This window comes from Simochromis diagramma, unplaced genomic scaffold, assembly GCF_900408965.1.
Source record: "Simochromis diagramma unplaced genomic scaffold, fSimDia1.1 OVJJ01000321.1, whole genome shotgun sequence".
NCBI lineage: Eukaryota > Metazoa > Chordata > Actinopteri > Cichliformes > Cichlidae > Simochromis > Simochromis diagramma.
In genome coordinates this window covers 15,989,432-16,010,472 of record NW_024386772.1, presented here as the reverse complement: position 1 = coordinate 16,010,472, position 21,041 = coordinate 15,989,432, and the positions used below count along the sequence as shown (strand labels likewise).

The 21,041-nt window shown below is 42.2% G+C and overlaps 2 protein-coding genes across 3 annotated transcripts; both read left to right on the top strand.

Moving 5' to 3' along the window:
- The first annotated feature begins 1,911 nt into the window (after positions 1-1,911).
- atad5a (ATPase family AAA domain containing 5a) lies at positions 1,912-13,661 on the top strand. Of its 2 annotated transcripts, none has more exons than XM_040052251.1 (22): positions 1,912-2,285; positions 3,355-3,418; positions 3,518-5,340; positions 5,437-5,512; positions 5,617-5,766; positions 6,414-6,546; positions 6,638-6,898; positions 6,971-7,119; positions 7,318-7,468; positions 7,659-7,964; positions 8,201-8,297; positions 8,416-8,498; positions 8,582-8,718; positions 8,804-8,981; positions 9,225-9,377; positions 9,471-9,692; positions 9,776-9,840; positions 9,945-10,134; positions 10,253-10,386; positions 11,739-12,565; positions 12,665-12,823; positions 13,047-13,661. In XM_040052251.1, the coding sequence occupies exons 2-22, from the start codon at positions 3,368-3,370 to the stop codon at positions 13,123-13,125; spliced, it is 5,424 nt and encodes a 1,807-aa protein (XP_039908185.1). In that variant the 5' UTR covers positions 1,912-2,285; positions 3,355-3,367; the 3' UTR covers positions 13,126-13,661. The 2 variants fall into 2 exon arrangements, with proteins under 2 accessions (XP_039908185.1, XP_039908175.1); XM_040052241.1 differs by having other exon boundaries at positions 7,656-7,964.
- Positions 13,662-14,107: 446 nt separating this feature from the next.
- Positions 14,108-20,666, top strand: adap2 (ArfGAP with dual PH domains 2). Its single transcript, XM_040052378.1, has 11 exons — positions 14,108-14,442; positions 14,909-15,033; positions 15,140-15,231; positions 15,473-15,561; positions 15,798-15,910; positions 17,093-17,242; positions 17,353-17,436; positions 17,535-17,597; positions 17,906-17,983; positions 18,075-18,303; positions 20,362-20,666. Exons 1-11 carry the CDS (start codon positions 14,355-14,357, stop codon positions 20,388-20,390), a joined length of 1,140 nt encoding a protein of 379 aa, XP_039908312.1. The 5' UTR covers positions 14,108-14,354; the 3' UTR covers positions 20,391-20,666.
- Positions 20,667-21,041: the final 375 nt, after the last annotated feature.

Here is a 21,041-nt window from a genome sequence, read left to right as displayed (position 1 = left end):
TTATATATAAACTAATAGTCTATGAACTGATGAGGAAAAAAGGTTCATTTTTTGGAAGTCAAACGTGGTGGTGGTAGTGCAATGGTCTGGCGCTTCTTTGCTGCACAAGGTCTGCTTGCAGTTTTTAGCAGAGACTTTTACATATCCTTTATTTATCCGGGTAAAAAGTGTCATTGACATAAAAAATGTCTTTTTTTAAAGAAAGATCTGGCCAGGAGGGAAGCAGAAATTGTAAAAATAAATAAATAACAATAAACAGTTTTATAAACATACTTTAAGTGACTAAGAAGGAAAAGATTGAATATAATATAATATAATATAATATAATATAATATAATATAATATAATATAATATAATATGCAGAATCATAAACATATCTTTATTTCATATATAGGCCCTTCAAAAATCCTTTTTTTTAAAAAATTGTATTTATACAGCACCAAATCACAAGAGCAGTCGCCTCAAAGCGCTTTTTATTTTAAGGCAGACCTTACAATAATACATACAGAGAAACCCCAAAAATCATATGACCCCTATTGGCAAGAACTGGCGACAGTGGTGGAAAAAAACCCCTCCCCTTTTAACAGGAAGAAACCTCCGTCAGATCCAGGCTCAGGGAGGGGCGTCTGTCTGCTGCGACCGGTTGGGGTGAGAGAAGGAAGACAGGACAAAAAACATGCTGTAGAAGAGATCCAGATATATATTTATACTTCCCCAGTCTATGTACACTAACAGGCCAGTTGCCATTTCTTTAATGTGAAGGATGTGGACGTCCTGGAGAGGGAGGAACAGAGGGACGGAGAGTAACACAGGTCATTTACATGAAAGGGGAAAGATATCTAGGCCCCTTAAGTGTACCTCTATCTCCAACTTACAATGCTGTGATTGCGTCCACTCCCCAACTCTCTGAATGGTACTCATGGTCAATCAATGGTACAATCATGAAACTGCCCATTGTTAGACATTGTTAGTTTCACCTATTATGCAAATGTACTGTTTAAAAGGTTGGGGAAACCTGCAGTCAGCTGAGAGTGAAGAAGTCACTTGGATGAGTATTGAAATGGTTCTTCCACTGAAAAAGTCCAGGAAAACAGGATCAACTTCTAGGTTTGTAATTTTTGTTTATTCTCTTTAGTGACAGGGTTTTAAATCTGTGCTAATATTAGTGTTTTCTTGGAAAAACTTACTGACAGTGGAACAGTAGGCTGTGAAAGTCTGGGTGAATATAGTTATATAAATAAAGGTAGGAAACTTTGAAGTTAATTTGCCTTCTTTTGGTTGTATGGGTAACAGGTTAGAGTGACGCTCAGTCGGGTCTCAAAAGACTGGATAAGCACAAAATATACCAAAGTGAACTGGTTCCTGACTCAATCATTCTTTTCAGGTCATAGAATTGTTTTGCTCTTCCTTATCCAGGTTAAATGAGCTTCAGTAACAGGGTTGCTGATATGTTTTTGGGGAAAAAACATTTATTATTCTTCATCTTTAACATATTGATGTGATGAAAAAAATGGTGTAACAATATAAAAGACACAATTATAAAATGAATTGTAATTGTTTGACATGAAATATGGTTATCAAGAAGTTGGGATAAAATGTAAAAAAATAAATAAAAACAGCTTCTTGATCTATTTTGTATTTTAAATATTTTGGAACCATTTTTTAACAACTAGCTTTAGCTTTTTCTCCCAATAAGTGTAATTTACACAAAAAATATATATTTTAATAGCTTTTACGTAGATGGATGGGATATAATTTTGTGAAACGTGAAATGCTCACACAAGAGGGAGCTGTCGTTATTTTACCTCTCCGTTAAAGGCGACGCCACACGCCATCTTTGTTATGGGCGGACTAGGACAGCTGATGACGGAGGCGTTTTCTTTCCTGTGATTGGTGGACTGACGCTATGCCAAAGGTCGTGTATATTTCGCGCTCTTGATTCACAACCGAACTGGCGCGCTATTGAAACAGCCGCAGTATGTGAAGAAATACGAACCTTTGGTTCGGTTTCGGAGCAGTTCGGAAAATATCCGTGTAACCTTTTAGCACTTTGCCTTCTTATATACTTGTCTTACACGCCGGTAAATGTTTGGAGCACTTCTGGAATCTGTGGGAAGCTTTTAGACTAGCATCTAGCGAAGACAGCTAGCTTGTTGTTTTACAGTAACATATTTCTTTTGGCACCAAACAGACTCACGCGATGATTTTATGTTTAGTTGTTTGTTCAGTCAGTCGTAGACGTGAATGACAAACCTTTGCAGCAAGTTCCGGTTCGGCTTCATCGGTGAGTGTTTCCTTTGTTTACGTAGTTTCTCTCTCTTGTGTCGCACAAAACTGGAAGTTCCTGGGCGCCATGTCAGGAATAATATCATTTTACAGCTTAGTTGTTGTTCGCGAACATCATAAGTAACAGACACGTGAGCCTAGTGTTTATCAGCCTTTTCATACTGACAGTGCTTTAGCAAAACTTCTACTTGGCTGTCGTGACATTGACAAAAAGCGCTGACAGAACACTACTTTAAAGAAAAGGAAAGGCTTTGTGTTATCACTTGTAAATACACTTAGTGTTAAAGTAATTATTAATATTTCTGAATGTAAATACCACATGCTTTTATCACAATGTCAAAACATAATAAACGCTCGGACATAGCTTTATTTTAATTGTTGATTTTCATTTCCCCCCCTTTCTTTCCCCATTGTTATTTTTCCGGGTCCTTTTTTTTTCTTGCCACCAGACTCGCTGCCTGGTGATTGTAGTGAATTTTTCACATTCAGCGACTGATTGCAACTTGTGGTGACTAAAGATTGCCCACTCACGACCAATTTTGATTGCACAGGTTGCCTAGTAGGAGGCAACCTTTTTGCAGTCAGTCTGACTTTGACTGACTGCCATTACTCGTTTAAGGTTTGCAAATAGTTACATCTAATTTATAAACACTGACTTATTGTTGGTTATTGTAAATATTGGATATTTACAAAGTTTAACTTTGAGGTCATCATTTTCAGTTAACAAAAGGTTCAAAGATCTCAATATATGTTAATGAAATACTCGGCAAAAATAAAATAAAAACATCAAAAAGTATTGTGATAATATCATATTATGGAGTGTCTGGTGAGTCCCACCTGTAGCTTGTAGTTATTATTTTCTCTAAAAATGGTAAAGTCACAGAGGAGAGACGGCTCCTTGGCAGGAATCAGTATGAGGGAAAATTAGAAAATGTCAGGTGACAGGATGGCTGGGTCTCTGGGAAAAGGAAAATAGTTAAACTTTCACCTGAATCTCTGATGTGTCTTTGCTGATCTGTTCTTCTGCAGAGTTTTGTGTAACAGTGTTTTATTTCTTTCTGCTTTAGGTCTCGTCGGAAAATGGCTGGTGTTGTGGCTATGCCTTCTGTCATTGAGGACTTTGACAGCCAGGTGTGTTATGACACTGATTTGAGCAGCGCATCAAATGCACCAACTATTTTTAACTGCCTTGCATTTTTATCTTTGATTAAATTTGTCTTTCTTTTGCAGCCTTGCAAGAAATCTCGCAAAGATTGTGGCAGTCCTGTTGTCAAAACAATCACCAACTATTTCTCTCCTGTGCCTAAGCCTGTGGAGAAACCCTTCTCTCCTCCACGTTCCAACAACATCATGAACTACTTTAGCAAGAGGGCTCCATCCTGTAAAGAGAAAACCAGCTCACCAGAGCAAACTAAAGAAGCAGGGAGGCCTCATTTTGCAGAAAAACACAACAATCCGGAGACGGTGAAACAGCTGTCTCAGAAACGGGGTCGAAAAACCAGCAAAGCTGCAAGGAAACTTGTGGGGGCTGAAGGTGTCAGTTCCACCGAGGAGTCAAGTTGCGTGACTGTACAAGAATCCCATGAAAGCAAAGACCAGGCTGTAGATGCAGTTAAAAGTTTTGGAGTCCTTGGCAGCGATACAGCAGCTCTACTGGCCCAGCTTAGTGCTGAGAGCTGCATTCCTGCAGAAACATCAGAGAGGAATGCCACTAAGATTATCACAGATGAGCAGGCTGAGAAAGATGATGATCAGGAAGATGGTTCTAAATGTGTTGAACTTAAAACGGCACTAAACACTATTGAGTTGTCTCCGATTGTACCATCAAAGTATGAAGCAAAACAGGTTAAAACCACACCACAAAATACCAGGAAGAGGCAGCAACAAGAGGCAAAGCAGTCAGAGCCAGAGGAGAAAGAAGCAGAAACTGAGAACTCTCTCCGTGATGTAAGCACGGAGGTCAATGTTGATGAGTCTTCTCAGTTGAACAGCAGCACAGTAAGAATCTCCTTTGAGGATTTTGTGCGGAGTCAGAATCAGGATGACGCTGAAGAGGACAAAGAAGCTGAAGAAGTAAAAGATGATGACCGTAAAATTAAAATTGAGACAAAGGAAACAAACTTGGGTGAGCTGGATATTTCTAAATCTGAAGAAAACATGGTTCCTAAGGAGTCGCCATCATTTCAGGTTTCACCCCGAACTGTCACCATCCAGGCTCAAGTGCATGTCTCACCAAAACAAGAACCAAGCAAAGCAGTGGGAAAGTTGGCTTCCATCTTCAACCGGAAAAAAGGCGCGCATAGTCCTGCAGAGAGATTCTCACCTTCTCTCGCAGAGGCTGGACACCAGCTTCCTTCTCTGACTACCAAACGGAAATCCAACGTGGTTCTCCAGGAGGAGGATCTAGAGCTGGCAGTGCTTGAGACCGAATCCACTCCTAAGTGCAGTGAAGTCGAGAGGAAGCAGTTCATGGCCGCTTTTAAGCAGCCCACTGCAGACTGCTCCAAATCCAAGCCTGTCAAGAGCCAAAGCAAGCAGAAGCAACCAGGAGAGCAAAGTTTGGATGCTGCTGATAAAGCTGCTGAAGCTGAAACTGAAAATCTGCTGACTGTTGAGCAAACATCTCAACCCTCTCAAGGAAAGAAAGCCACTAAGAAGAAACCAGCAAAAAAGGGGGGGAAGAAAGCTAAAGAGGGAGAGGAGACTGTGAGTGCGTCTCCTGCTGCTGCTGAGGAAGAAACGCCAAACATGACTGTTGAGGTCGAGGAGAAAAGGCCAGAGTCTCCCATCACCACATCTCCGTCCATGCCAGCTCTGAGAAGATCCAGACGGGAGGCCGTAGTGCAGAAAACACCTGAAACCACCCCAACAAGTCCTCTCAGGAAAACCAGGAGACAAACTCAAACAGAGTCAAAGGACACTGATGTTACTGCTTTACCTCATCCTGAGGACAGCCCCATAAAGATGTCCACCCCAAAGACCCGCACGTCCAAATATGGCGTCTTTCAATCGGAGCTGATGTGCCCGCCTGACGATAAAGAGAGTCCAATCAGGTGACACATGCTTTTTCTTTAATCTGCCTCCTGATCTTATCCATTTTTAACATAAAAATAAAAATGTGTAATGTTTTTTTTCTTCTTTTTTTTTAGGATGAAATTTACACGATCCAGTAAAAATGTTTCCACATCTAAGGCTGAAGGCAAAAATGCGTCTTTGCCTACTAAAGTAAGCATGGCATTTTTTATTTTGTGACCTTGGGAAAAAATACTAAACCATCATAATTGTGGTGTGAAGATAATTAAACACTTGTTCTAATTCATCCTATTCAGACATCGAGTGAGTCTAAGAAGAGAGAACAGGCCAAGAGGTTGGTGCAAAAAGCCAAAGTGATTCAGCAGAATAAAAAAACTTTGGAGGAGAAGAGCTCTCTGAGGCGCTCATCGCGAACTTCCATCAAGAGGAGCTACTGTGAAGATGAGGTAGAGTCAGTGGCAAGCGAGGAAGATGAAGTGTGTGTTAAGATGAGGCTATGAGTGAGTGGTGTTGTGTGACTGTGTAAACAAGAACTAAGGCAGACTGGTCTCAGATTACTGAGACTACAAAATCGAACGTAACTAATACACACGTGTGTTAATACACACTAAACTACACATTTATTTCTCAGTCATGTTGTGGATGTTTACTCAGTTTGTCCTTAAGGGTCTTATGACATTATAAGACATTACTCGGAGAACATTTACATGTGAGGTTTCGATGTCGATTGCAAGTTACTTTAAGATCATCTTTATTGTCACTGACAGGAACAATGGAAGATATTTTGACAGCATAAATGTAAAATTTAAACATTTACATACAGTATAGTGCATAATTGAGTGCTCTAGTGCAGATAAAGGTGGGGATGGATCGTCAGTTCTTCATTCAAGACACATTTGACTGTGGTAGAGGTTTCAGAGGGGTTTCAGATGTTTTTAAAATCTGGGTTTAAAAATCTGAACAGTTATCAGTCTTAATGCATCAGGCCTAAATATTACCTCGCTGTCGCCCTCATGAGTCTTTCTGGAGTAAAACTTAAAATACAACACCATAAAAAAGGCTCTCTGTGTTTTTGTTTGTTTGTGTTTGTCAGGATTCTGTCATCTGCGTTGATGACCAGACTGCCTCTCCTCTCAAAGAACCTGAAAAGATGAAAACCCAGAAGCCTTTACGCAGTCTGAATGATGTTTTGGGCAAAGCCGCCCCACCTGGCAAAGCCTCTTCGGGTAGTTTTTATAGTTTCCTCTTAACTAAAACTGTGATTTATTGATTTATTTTGTAATATCGTCTAACAGATATGTGTTTTCTTTGTTTAAGGCTCCAGAGTGGGCTCACACAACCAAGACAAGACTGCTCGCAAGGTGTCAGCCGTGATCTCCATCTTTGATGACAGCAGCCGCGAGGGCTCGGAGAACTCGCAGGATGATGAGCAGTTCAGGGCGCGCAGAGAGTTCCTGAAGAGCGGTTTGCCCGAGTCCTTTAAAAAACAGATGGCCAAGACTGCTGCCACGAAGGAGGCGTACTCTGCCTCCTGTTCCTCCTTTCAGCTAGTGACACACACCAGGCAACCACCAAACGGTAAGCATATTCAGTAGTCGAATATCACGTTGGAGTTTTAAGGCAAAGCCTAATTTCTGTGCATACCGACAGATTGCTCTCTCTGGAGTCTGCCATGGCCCGAGTCCTCATTATTGTGTCAGCTAAAAGAGCTTCGGAGGCAAACATCCAAACCTCTGCCAGCAGTCAGCGGCTCGCTTTGTGTGAAGACTGCACCAGCCTGTCGGAGCTTTTGTAAAAGGGTACGCTGTTTTAATAACCTGATCCTCAACACCCATCACTTAATATCCAGCTTTAATCCCTCCCATCTAAACGCACATGTATAATAACAATGTTATATTTTTAAAAAAGGATGAGTTTATATGAAAATGCAAGCTTAAAACCCCCTTTTGGCTGTATTGTACTGGGATAAATAAAGAGTGGACTTGTTTTGGTTGCAGGGTTCAGGCTGGAGACCTGAGATCTCTGAAAGTGTTCGTCAGCTTCTAGTTGAGGAGTTCAGCACCAGCAACCCTCAGTTCCCTGCACAGATGTTCATCGCTCGCTTCCTGAAGAAACGCGCTGACCATCAGAAGCAGTTTACACACTCAGGTCAGTGTCTATAAGCAGATAAGTGCAAGGACAAGTGTTAAACTGCAGTAGCTGTGTGTTTTAGGGTTTAATGACAGTCTGTTTAGTCCTTTTGACTGTAATTAATGTTCGCCTTGTTTGAGTGAAAATGGGACAAATGTGCTTGTCTTGAATTATCCTGAACAAATACTGAATTTTACTTTCTCAGAAGAAGAGGCTGCGACCAGAGATGCAGCTGAACCAGCGGGAGGGAAGAGGAAAAGAACGAGTGAAGGAGAAAATACGGCAAAGGTGGCTAAAAAGCGGCGATCCAACCATTCAGAGGAGAACATCTCCACAGCAGAGCCAACGAAGCGTGGAGGCCGTACAAGACGATCTCAGAGATCCAGGCGAGGAGAGGAGGAAGAGGCGACAGAGAAAACCAAGCCTCCACTCCATCCTGTTCCCATCCCACCTGACGATGACAGCGTGTGCATAGTAAAGGACTTGCTTTCAGGAGAGGACACTGGGAAAAAAGGTGTGGTAGCTTTTCTATGTGTGTCCTGAATCACTGCTGTTACCTTAAAGGAGTCTGTAGTTGTTCTCAGTATATATCAGTATTTATCCACTTTTGAGATGGAAGTTTGTTTTACAGCCTGTTCTCTGCTGCCCCCAACTGGCCAAAAAAAGAAAAACAGTAATTGCAAATATAAATCCTCAGATTAAAATCTGAAACTCAGTCTGGTGTATTCTTTGTTTTGTTTTTTCCTACAGATGTGGTGAAGGAGGACGTGCTCTGGACTGACAAATATCTACCACAACACTCCAGTGACATCATAGGCAACACCGCCTCAGTGAGGAGGCTGCACAGGTGAGGAAATGCAGATGTAGATGACTCGTTTTTATAATGCTGTGCCTCTCATTAAAAAAAAACAAATCTGCACTGTATGGAGATCAAATACTGACTGTATATATTCTTTTTCGGCTAGCTGGCTGAAGGAATGGAAACTCCGTGCTGACAGAGAAGAAAGAAAAAAGCAGAAGGAGAAGAAAAAAGAGGACGGCAGCTATGGTGAGAGATAAGAACAACAATAAAAATCTTAACTACTACTTTTAGCTCTTTTAACTCTATGGATTTTTTTTTTAACTCCCCAGACTCAGACTGGGACGGTGGAGAGGACGACTCCCAGGATGGAGAGGACATGTTGTGTAACACAGTGCTGATCACAGGACCCACTGGAGTAGGAAAGACTGCTGCAGTGTATGCTTGTGCCCAGGAGCTGGGCTTCAAGGTACAGACGTGTCACGTGACTCTGAATGCGATGCGTTTGCTCAATGGATACCTGGATAACTTAAGTTCCTAAATTGTCTCTTCAGGTGTTTGAGGTGAATGCTTCATCGCAGCGAAGTGGTCGTCTTATTCTGTCCCAGCTGAAAGAAGCCACTCAGTCACATCAGGTGGATAGTCAGGGGGTCAATGCCCACAAACCCACATACTTCAACAGCTATGGCACGAGCAGCAGCACCGGCTCGCTCAGGCCTGGATCTTCTCCAAGTATGTGAAAATATCACTCTCTCTTTTTTAAATTTTACAATCTGCATGAGAATATTACAAGATGACTCTCTGATTCAATCAATCAATCAATCAATCAATCAATCAATCTTTATTTATAAAGCACTTTTCATACAAAAAATGTAGCACAAAGTGCTTTACATAGTTAAAAGCAGCCCACCCCACCCTCCAACTCACTCCCCACACTCTCATTAACATAAATGATGTGAATACTTTGTCTTTCAGGAAAGCTGAACTCCCCTCGCAGGGTGGTTTCCTCCCCCAGGAAACCGCAGTCGCCCAGAGGTGTTAAAAAAGGAAGCCTGACTCCAGTTTCTTTAGCTAAATTCTTTAAAACAGCGGCGTCCAGCACCAAGGAGCCACAAAACACTACAAGAGGTAAGCAGATGGGTACATTTTAATCTTCTTTGATGATAAAACCTGCATGAAGGGTTTTAATTGGGGACTTTATTTTTTCATTTCTTCTTCCAGCTGCTTCCAAGAAAGTTGGGAAAGCAAATGAGGCTGTCCTTCCTGTGAAATCACCACCAGCTCCCAAAGAGAAGGGCAGCGAAGAACAGAGCAAGAAGACGGCAACGTCGCTCATCCTGTTTGAAGAAGTGGATGTTATATTTGACGAGGACTCTGGATTTCTAGCTGCCATCAAGACGTTCATGACGACGACTAAGAGGCCAGTCGTCCTCACGACCAGCGGTTAGTCTTTCAGTGTGGCCTGTGCTAACGGTGTGTTTATCTACTGTTTGCATATTGAGTTTAAATGATGTTTGTTTTTGTAGATCCGGCTTTCAGCAGCATGTTTGATGGAACCTTTGAGGAGATACATTTCAAGGCCCCATCTCTGGTGAGTGGAGGGTTGTTCGGCCTGATTGTGTCGGCTCTGATGGAGTCATGCAGCCCAGCATTCATGTTTGGTTTTTTGTTTGTTTGGTTTTTTTCCTGCTACAGTTGAACGTGAGCAGTTACCTGCAGCTGCTGTGTTTGGCTGAGGACATGAGGACGGACCCCGCGGACATCCGGTCTCTGCTCAGACTCAACGGCTGCGACATCAGGCAGAGTTTGCTGCAGCTGCAGTTCTGGACTCGCAGTGCAGGCGGCCGCCACGGGGCAAGGCCTTTAGTGCCGACAGGCAAAAATGGTAAGAAGATGATCGGGGAGAGTTTGAGCTTTTTTTAATACCTTCTGTTTTTGCATAATAAAATAATTTTCTGTAGCTGTGACTCGCTCTAAAAGTGTTTTCTCTCTCATTTTATTAGAAACTGAAGTAAAGCCAGAAGCTGAAGAGGCAGCAGACAAATCCACCCTGCCTCCCTGTGACACTGGCTGCACTGAGAGCAAGCTGGGCCTGCTCAATAATGGACAAGAGAGAGACGTTTTGGAGCTGCTCAAGGTAAATTGTTTATTTACCACGCAGAGTGCATAACAGGCAGTCACGTCTATTAATGGATCGTGGCTCTGGTACTCAGGCAACAATTCCTGTCACTGCAGGGGCACCGAAAGTTTACTCACCATACCTTCAGGCTGCTCATTCTTTCAAGTTAATTTTAGATGTATGGAAATACACTATCAAATAAAAGCACATTAACTGTGTACATTAGTTTGTAACTAAAGTGTGAAGCAGAACAGAAATGTCAGACTTTTAATTGTATTACACAGATTTTGTAGCTTTTCCTGCTGATAAAGAGCTCCTGTGGCCATTCATCCTGCATTAAAGTAATGAGATAATAGATTTCTAGAAGTTTACACATTTACTTGATAAAATTTAAGCTCAAAGAGTCGCAGTGACAGATTTCTTTCTGTTGAAATGCAGATTACTCAGGGATTAAATGTGTAGTTAAACCTCTGTACACTGACAGAAAGGCAGTTTCAAACTTTAATCTTACTCAAATCAGTTTGACACCCCTGATCTGTAGTGTGGACTTAGTCAATATTATTAAAATCTCATACAGGTAATTTGGCTGCAGTGACAAATAGAAACATGAATTAACTAGTAGTAGGTTGGACATCGTTCTGTGATCTAACATTAAATTACACCAAAGGAATCTCTGATTCCAGTAGGGAAAAATGTTTTTGTGAAATCAAGGAGTGGACGATATAGGAAGAAACGCGGACTGTCGTATCAATGCTTTCTGTTAGACGCTGCAGTTAAAAGTGTCAGTAAATAAAAATCCTTCATCCTTCTTTTCCAATAAGCTGCTCTCAGTGATGACACACTTCCTAAGTAACATAACCTTAAAATTCTTCAGGTGATGCAGAATATTTTCACGTAATAAAACAGAAAAATATATTTCTACCTCACATGTTGTGCCTTGTAACCAGCTACCACATAACCACATCAATAATTTCCCTCCCCTGTTTGCTCCTCCTCTCATATGGAGTGCCGAAAGTGAGAGCACCTTGCAACGCTTGAAGTCCTTTGTTTACATTTGGGTCACACATCACCAGCTCCTCGTATCACCTCCACGATTGATGATTTCACTCAGGAAATCATCAATCGTGACAATAAGGAGAATGATGTGCTGTGTTAAAAGGGGTGAAAATTTTATTTTGAAGAGTAGTATTGGGAGCTTATATGGCCCCACACTTTGAATAATGTCTGGCTTTAACAGGAGGAAAAAGTAGACACAGTTTGTTGGTTTGAAAGTTCAAATGCTGTTATAGTCCTGCAGGACTCGCACAGCACTTTGAGCTGAGCTGGAGTTAAGCGTGTCCAGTATGACTGAGTGTGTGTTGTTTCTGCAGAGCCACAGTCTGGTGGAGGAGCCCGGTTGTTGGGAGCTGCTGACGGACTCCAAACGACGTGGAGTCGACTTGCTCTACTCGAACATGGAGATCCTTTTACCTCTGCCGCTCACACATCTGACTACCTCTACCCGCAACCCAGAGCAGTGCGCTTCTGTATCGCAAGACCAGCCTTCTGCCAGTCCGAAAGAGCAACCGTCATCCACGCTGCTATCGACAGAGTCAGCTGATTGCTCAGACAGCAACAGTCCAGTCAAAATGTCTAACAGGATGAGGAAGAACAAGAGGAGACACCATCTACCTGACCAAGCTGGAGCTGACTCAGACTCAGACTCAGAAGATAGATTTCTTTCTCTCTGTAAGCCTCAGAACGCTCCTCAGGCCAAAGAGAAAGTCAAAGCTTCAGAAAGGGCTAAAAGGAAGCCGCTGACTCCTGAGGAGCGCTTAAAAAGCCTCCCAGTGTCACAGTGTCTGGAATCAATAGCAGACTTCTTAGACAGCATGTCCTACATGGACTCGTTGCTCGACAGGGCTGACAGTCACAGAGGTCTGTCATCTGTAAGTGTGGTCATAAAAGATGGGATGACAGACGAGTCAAGTGTGGAGGCCGAAAGAGGGAGCTCGATGACAGCAACTGGCCTGGAGATCCAGGCGGCGGTCGAGGCTCTGAGCTTCCGCAAGTTCCAGGTATCAGCAGAGGAGGCTTTGGAGAGAACACGACAGCTGGAAGGGGAGCTGGCCAAAGAGGCTGCAGCAGAGCTCAGCCTCCCCGTGGCTGCTCATCGTGAATGTTTCAGCTTCACACAGGACGGGCCCTCAGAGCCACAGTGAGTTTGGACCCCGAGAAAATGCCACGTTGCCCAACAAACGTGTAAAAGTAGTTTCAATGGTTTTAGCTGACGTTGATGTCCGGTGTTGCTTTCCAGGTTGGTCGAGCAGAGGAGAGAAGTGATGGAGAGTCTGATGCTGAAAGGAGTATTTGGTACACTTGGCAGCAGTCCACCAGCTGCTCTGGACTATTTACCAATCATGCGCTGCATCTGCAGATCCGAGAAGCTTAAGGAGCAAGGCAAAGTTAAGCGAAGGTGAGGACAGAATTGCTGCTCCTTCAGCCGGTCAGCGGTGGCGGGTTTGGATTTGAACCGTTGGCAGGATGTGGTAAAGATGACGGCGGTGGTAGTGAGGTTTCATTTTGTCACATTTGAATATGAGGCTACAAATAAATAAAATAAAACGTGGTGCATTAATGCAAGTCATTTATATGAGTCCACAGATAATGCTGAGCTGTTTATTTTCCGCCTCCTCCAGGTTTCTGCACTACCTCGACGCGATCCACTTGGGTCTCGAAAAAAGGACTCTACAGCTGCTCGCTGAAGATTTCCCCTAAAACAACAAAGACGACCAGACTGGACTCCACAGTCACACACAGGCCTTCAATAAGTACTCTCTGGCTCTCAGAAGGACTGGTGTACAGATCTAAATAAGTGTGTGTCATCCTCTGAGATGGTGACAGAGCACACGGTCAGAGGCGTGTGAGCACAGAGGACCGCTTCCACATTGGTACCAACATAGAGGCGACTGAATAGTAAAGATTTAATCTGAGCTAAAGGACGGACAACTAACTAACCTCACTTGTGTCATCTTTTGGTGCTCTAAAAACTAAAATTTTACAATTTTGTCATCTTTATATTTTTGTACAGTAGTGCTCTATAGGGATGCGTATCAGTGGTTTTTATTTTGCAAAGTGCTGTTTTTATGAAGTTTTTTTTTTCTTCTTACTAAGCCCCTGGGGTCCCTCGTGTGTGGGTGTGTGCAAAATATAATTTGTAAGTTACTGAATTGAAGTGCACATGCATGTCTGGCAGCTTCAGATGTCTGCAGCCAGCACATCTTTCTGCACAATAACTTACAATTAAAGGAATGGGAAAAAAAAAAAAAAAACTTCACGGGCTCCATGCTTTACACCACATGTAAGAGATTAACATGTAAAATAAATCTTGCTTCTGTATTTGTGTAAATTGTCACTGATTTATTTCTTTTATTATTTTTTTGGTTCATACAGTTAATAAAGACGTGCAGCTCTTGATCCAAAGCTTACTGTGACATCATCAGTCATTTTGCTGTCTTTAATGCTTTAAATATGGACACTTTCTTCACCACAGTGGGGATTTCCTTACACAGCAATAAACGTTTATCATCCAAACAAGCCTAATGGTGTCATAAATCTGCTAAATTTAACAGGCTTCCGTGTAAATTAGCAGCGCGCTCGCATCTGCGCGGCGGGCAGACCGGTTTGTGGTTAGTTTCCTCTTTACCTTCATCACAGAGAGCAGCAGGGGTGCTCTGTGCACAAAGGTGCATTGTTTTAAAAAACAAAAAAAAATCAAAGGGAGCACCCTCTGTGACAAGCTCGCAGCTGGACGCGCTCCAGAGGGAGGAGGGTGGAGGTCCGCTTCGCGTTGAGGCATCCAAAACTCTTCTGTCGCAAGTTCCACTTTTTCTTTCTTTTTAAATTTTTTTTCTTGGTCGCCTTTTGTTGTTTGTCGAACCATGTGACCGCCACGCTCAAGTTCAACCGCGGGATCCATCAGTGTATGAGCCTGACTGTGCAGAGAAATGGCAAACCGTGAGCGGAACAAAAAGATTTTACTGGAACTGGTGAAACAGTCGGACAACAGCCGGTGCGCTGACTGCGGCGAGCCCGGTAAGCAAATATATAAACGTTGGTACGTTTGTTATCGAAATAAAGTGAGGCGCGGATCCGAATTTGATGTGCGGGTACTACTCAGAGGCCTCGAGATGGTCAGATTTGATTTATTTTCATGCAGTTTAACCGGTTTGTTAATGTTATTTATGAGGCTTGAAAAGACTGTTGCTCTGCGTGAACGCGTGCACCCTGAAGCATGTCCGTCACGGCTAAAGCTTGGTGATGGGCTGACATTGAGGGGCTGAAAAGGGTTTCCTGTTTTTGAACTTGAAAACTTAATACTTAAAAACTCAAAAGTCACTTTCCCGGGCATAGATGAGGCCTAATTGTGAACTAAACATTTACAGATTTCAGTGGAAATCTTAAATGATTGATTAGATTTTTTATATGTTCTTAACCTGCTAATAGAGTGGCGGGAAGAAGTATTTATCTGAGTCATGTCTCTTCTTCTCACCTCTCCCAGAACCGGACTGGGCCTCCTACAAGTTGGGAATTTTTGTGTGTCTGAACTGCTCCGGGATCCACCGCAGCCTGTCCAGCCATGTCAAATCTATCAGGCTGGACTTCTGGGAGGACAAACTAGTAGAGGTGATCACTGTTTTATCAGTCACCCACCTCTATTTGTGCTGTATCAGACTGTGTCTGTGTGTAATCCTAATGTGTGTGTGTGTGTGTTTATTCTGGGGGGTGGAAGTTCATGGAATCCAATGGCAATGCCAGGGCCCAGGTTCAATATGAGAAAGCTGTTCCACCGTACTACTATCGACCCCAGCGGGAAGACTGCAAGTAGGTCTTTTCCAGGATGATGATATTTACCAACCTCTGTCGCCATGGCAGAATCATTTATGTGTAATACCAGACTGCTGACAAGGCAGAGCCACAAAGTAGAGAAGTGAGAGCTTCTGGCTGTAGAAGTGAAATATAGATGAATTTCTGCTGCTAAATCAAGCTTCAATGATTCAGGTTTTTGTAAGAACACATTGCTATTGAACTGTGCATACTTTTATATTTTCACTTTGATCCACAGTATCCTCAGGGAGCAGTGGATCCGTGCTAAATACGAGAGGAAGGAGTTCACAGGAGAGACCAAGTATCCACCGCTGCCATACACCACAGGTGACTTTTTTAACGATTTACTTATGAACTCTTTGGGGCTCACATTCTTGTCAGTATCGGGGTAAAGGAAAACCTGTTCTTTGCATGCAGAACTGTGCCAGAAAAACCCGTTCTTTGCACAATGAACCATCCAGGAAGTGAAATCTAGCCACTGTCTCTTTGAGCAACCAGAAGGTTTTCATTTTAAGTGAAACCTTTTTTCTTATTCCCCTGTGACTCTCTTGGATTCATACTAGGGTTCTATGAAGGAATACTGTTGAAGAAAGGCAAAGACAACACACAGTTTCTGAAGAGAAAGTTCGTGCTGTCGGAGAGAGAATTCACCCTGAGCTACTACAACAAAGAAGATGTGAGTTCCCTGCAGCTTTGACACAGTTACACCACCCGCTAGAACATGAATCACCAAGAGCGATGACCCTTAAATACTGCAAGATGTGTAGTTATTATGGCGTAATCATTGCTTGTGTTGAAGAAATTTGATCTTGTATCTAAGCTCTTTGTTTATCTTTTGCACACACAGCTTCAAATGTTTCTTCAAAGATCTATTGTAAGCAGAAAAGCCACCTTAGAATCAGTCAATCAGTTTCCTATAGCTTCACATACACCAGCAACTATAAAGGCAGACGGTCACCATTTACCGGGGGAAATTCAGCTAATTTGGTTTTAGTTTTACCGCTAAAGGTCAAACAAGGAGATTTTTGGTACTCGTCCACAGATGCTTATCAGATTATCAGGTTATTACCATAATCAGCCATCTGCCATGGCCAGCTGAGGTGAAAGGAGGGAAATGGGATAAAAGACACACTGTGGAAGCAATAGTCTTATCTTAGGATTTATTTGACTAATTTCACTTCGATATATGGTGGATGTTTCCATCTGAAATTCATAAACTTGGATGATTTTTATTGCAGAAAATCAGGGTAATAACTGGCTCACAACAAGATAACGGCAGCAATAATAAAAAGTTGCACACATGAGGTGTCCCTTACACATTACGGGGCCTTATCTATATTATTTGCATCTGCATTGAATCCATGTGGAGCCTATGACATAAGCCTATTCAACTGGTCAACGCCACAGATAAACCTGAGCAGCTGTGATAATGGCGACATGCTGTTACATTTCTAGAGAGGAGCGTGTCCAGTTAAGGCGTAGAGTTTCAGAAGAGTTTTAATGCAATTCGTTTCACTATAGCTCTCATAAACGTAAAAGAAAGTTAAAAAAGAACTAGAGGAAAAGTGAGAAGATCACTAAAGTAATTTGGATTCATCCTCTGGGCATCATGAATGTCTGTGCTCCAACTGATACTGAGCAGTTTCGATCTAAGTGACATTGAGCCAGTTTTTCCAGCAACAACAGCTGTATAAACTGGATGCCTTCCTGTTATGCCTCCCTCTGGGCTTCAACCAGGGATCCTTCACTTTTTATGCGCCTGTGGTAATCACCACTTGCAGCCAGCATGGCTCAGACAAGTGTAAAAACAGCAGCACAAAGCCTCCAAATCTGAACTGCCCTTGTGTATTTGTTACAGGAGTCTAAAGGCCCCAAAGCTGTAATATCCATCAAGGACCTGAACGCCACCTTTCAGCCAGAGAAGATCGGCCATCCTAACGGACTGCAGATCACCTACCAAGACGGGGATCACACCAGGAACCTCTACGTTTATCATGAGCGTTCTGAAGTCAGTCGACATGATCGTCTATAGCATCAATATTAACACCTGGTAGGTCTCATATACTTGTTTTGAGGTTCTAATAGAATCTCAAAGTTTTTGTTTTTGCTTTACTTCAGGAAATAGTCACATGGTACAACGCGATTCGAGCCGCTCGCTATGCGTACTTGAAGACGGCCTACCCGACAGGAAGCGATGAAGAAGTAAGTGTCAAACTATTTCATTTTAAGCCAGCTGTATGTCAGTTTTTAGCTTGTATATTTTAGTATTTGACATGTTTACTGTCTTGTGTCTTCATCAGCTGTTACCAATGATAACAAGAAACTACCTCAAAGAGGGTTACATGGAAAAGACGGGGCCTACGGTGAGCTCACTGAAGTCACTCGAGCGTCATTTGCACGCCTATATTATTTCTCTTCTACTTTGATTTTTACTCACACTCACCAGCAAAGTTGTTTGTGACTACATTATGTGTGATCAGTACATCTAAATGTGTTTCTGTTCCTCTTTTAGACTCTGACTCACATGTGCGTGCAGCTCAAATCTTTTTTCTTTTTTAAGAATCAGTTTGTGCGATAGGAGGTTTTGAGGAAATTAAGTCTGATGAGCACATTTTTCAAATGCACATTTTATTTTTTAAATCAAATGCTTTTTCTTTTATTTTGTACGCAGCAAACAGAGTCATTCAAAAGGAGGTGGTTCATTTTAGACTCTCAAAACAGGAAGTTGCTCTACTTCAAAGGCCATCTGGTGAGGACACTACCTCTTTTTTTCCATCTCACTCTAACCCCACACTGTACACCTATGAAGTATGTGAGTCACGTGCTTTTTCTTGTTGTAGGATGCAGAGGAGCTAGGGGCCATTTTTATCGGCACAGAGTGCAAAGGTTACTCGGTTAAGGAGTGCGTCCCGCTGAACGCCCGGGGAAACAAGTGGAAGTGCGGATTGATGGTGGAAACGCCCGAGCGACAGTTCGTCTTCATGTGCGAGCAGGAGAGGGACCAGAGGGAGTGGCTGGAAGCGCTCAGGAAGGTTTTGTCCAGACCCATGTCACCCCAGGATTATACCAGTAAGCAAGACTTCAGTGTGCTTTAAATATGCTGGTGCCCAATTTTCCATATTATTTTTCTTTGTATTCAGAGGAAAACTTGAACTCCATTAACTAAATACTGTACATGGCCACTATTTAATCCTCCACAGGCACAACCCATAACCATCACCCCATTTTACAGAAAGGGTTGGACACTGTGGAAATTATCAGTAAAAGCAGAAGGACATATTTTGCACAAATTTAAGATCTTATCTCTTATCTATGATGTTGAAACTGGGAAAATGTGTTGGGTTTTGCTCATTTTGAATTTAATGGCAGGAGCACATTTTAAAAAAAGTTGGGCGAGGGGGATTAAATGACTTGAAAAAGTTGTGTAATGCTGTAAAACAAACATCTGATGGAGAGTGATGACAGTAAAAAAATAGTTTAAAATACTATTTATTGTCTATTTAATCCATTACTGACCATTTAATCCAGGGGTGGGCAATTCCAGGCCTCGAGGGCCGGAGTCCTGCAGGTTTTAGATCTCACCTTGGGTCAACACACCTGAATCACATGATTAGTTCATTACCAGGCCTCTGGAGAACTTCAGGACATGTTGAGGAGCTAATTTAGCCATTTAAAATCAGCTGTGTTGGTTCAAGGACACATCTAAAACCTGCAGGACACCGGCCCTCGAGGCCTGGAATTGCACACCGCTGATTTAATCCATCATTGGGATTGTTTCCAGTCCCTATAAGGCAGGGGTGGACAACTCCAGGCCTCGAGGGCCAGTGTAGCTGAAAACCTATATTGCATGACCATTATCTTTAGGTCCAGTCATGATTCTGGTCGCGCTTTATGGTTTTCTCACTGCTGCACACAAAAATGCAATTTTGCCTTTTTCCTTTTACTTTGTAAAGAAAAAAAAATTTTATACTTCAGGAACACTGCCACCTTCTCTGGACCTCAGAGACCGATTGGCCAACCAATGGTCACTAGGGAAAAATGTGTATCCCCTCCCTGATTGGCGAGTAGTTGCTAGGTGACACACTCACAATGAAGGATCTGCACTAAAAATCTCTTCATGATTGTTCTGGTTGCTAGCACATGGACTTGCAGGGATGACGTTTTGTTTGATAAGTGTTGATAACTACTGACTGAGCTGCAGTGAAACTTAAAAAAGTGCAACACAAACTGGAAATGGAGAACTTTCACTTTCAAAGATTCCAGCTTTACTGCTTCAACCAGTTCCGTTACAGTAGTGCAACCTTTACTCTGAAGGTGAAGGGTCTCCGTTCAAAAGCTTGCATCTCTGATGGTATGGAGGCACATCAGTGTCCATGGAATTGGTAGCTTGCGCATCTAGAAAGGCAGCATTAATGCTGAAAATACATACAGGTTTTAGAGCAGTGGTGGGGGAACTCCAGGCCTAAATGGCCAGTGTCCTGCAGGCTTTAGATATCACCCTGGTCAACACACCTGACCACCCTTGAGGCCTGGACTTCCCCCACCCCTGTTTTAGTGCAACACATGCTCCCATCCAGTATGCTAAACCACATACTGCTCAGTTTAAAGATTCATTATCTATTGTGTTCTACTGTGAATAAAATATGTGTTTAAGTTGATATTTCCAAATCATTTGAATCTGTTTTTATTTATATTTCACACAGCACACTCCCATCTACTTTTTTAACTAGGGTTATATTTGGTTTCAATGAAGGAACCTTGACATGTATTTACTTAAGATATAGTGTGCAGCAGCAAGACACATGCTGTCTGTCTGTAGCTGTTTCTGTCTGTCTGAGAAGAGGCAGAGAGAAAAAAAGCATCTTGTGTTATCACAGTTACAGTATGTGTTTTTGGCCTTGTTTAGCACATTAAGATATGGTGTTGGTACGTTTTTAGGTAATATTTTAAGCCCTTAGTTGGCATGCTTATCCTCTAAATGTAGCTCGTTACAGTGCACAAGCAAAGTGCCTCAAGCAATCTGGCCTCCCTGCTACAGCTTTAATATACATATTTAATCATTTATAGAAAGCTGTAGTAGCTGATCGTTAGTGTGTTAAGCTCTAATGATGTTCTTTCTCATTCCAGCTGAAGCCGTCATGAAGTATAAGCGATGATCGATGAAGCTGCGAGCGAGAGAACAGACCTGCTGTCGGCTGCACTGACTCTCAGTACTGACTGATTCATGCTGTGCAGAGCATTAAAGGGCTTCAGTACGCTCACTTCAACTGACACTGTTTCTAATGCTAAAATAAGGCCTCACATGTGTTTATCATTATACATATATGCATTCTGCTGTTAAACACCTGATCAGCATTGATATATCACTGGGTACACCCATGCTGTATATGAATGTATTTCTAAATTTTAATAAATTTATTTTGGATATTTAATGAGTGGATACATTTATATTTGAAAGTGAAGATGCTACATGACACTATGGCCACAAAATAAATGTCTTTTTTTTGAATGGTGTCTTTTTTGCAAGGTTTTTTTTCCATGTACAGACAAATTGCAAACATTTATTAGAAATGGTGCTAATGAATCAAGATTATGTCACAATATCACAGCTTTTTAAATTAATGCAATTTTGGTGTTTGCTCTTTCTTGTTCCTCAATTATTTTTTATTTATTTATTTTTAAACTGAAAATTTTCTCATGCTGCCTTTAGGGGTCGCCAAAGCGGACCATCTGCATCCATCTCTGTCACACCAACTATGTGCATGTCTTCCTTCACTACATCCATCCAATGAAAATTTGAACATGAG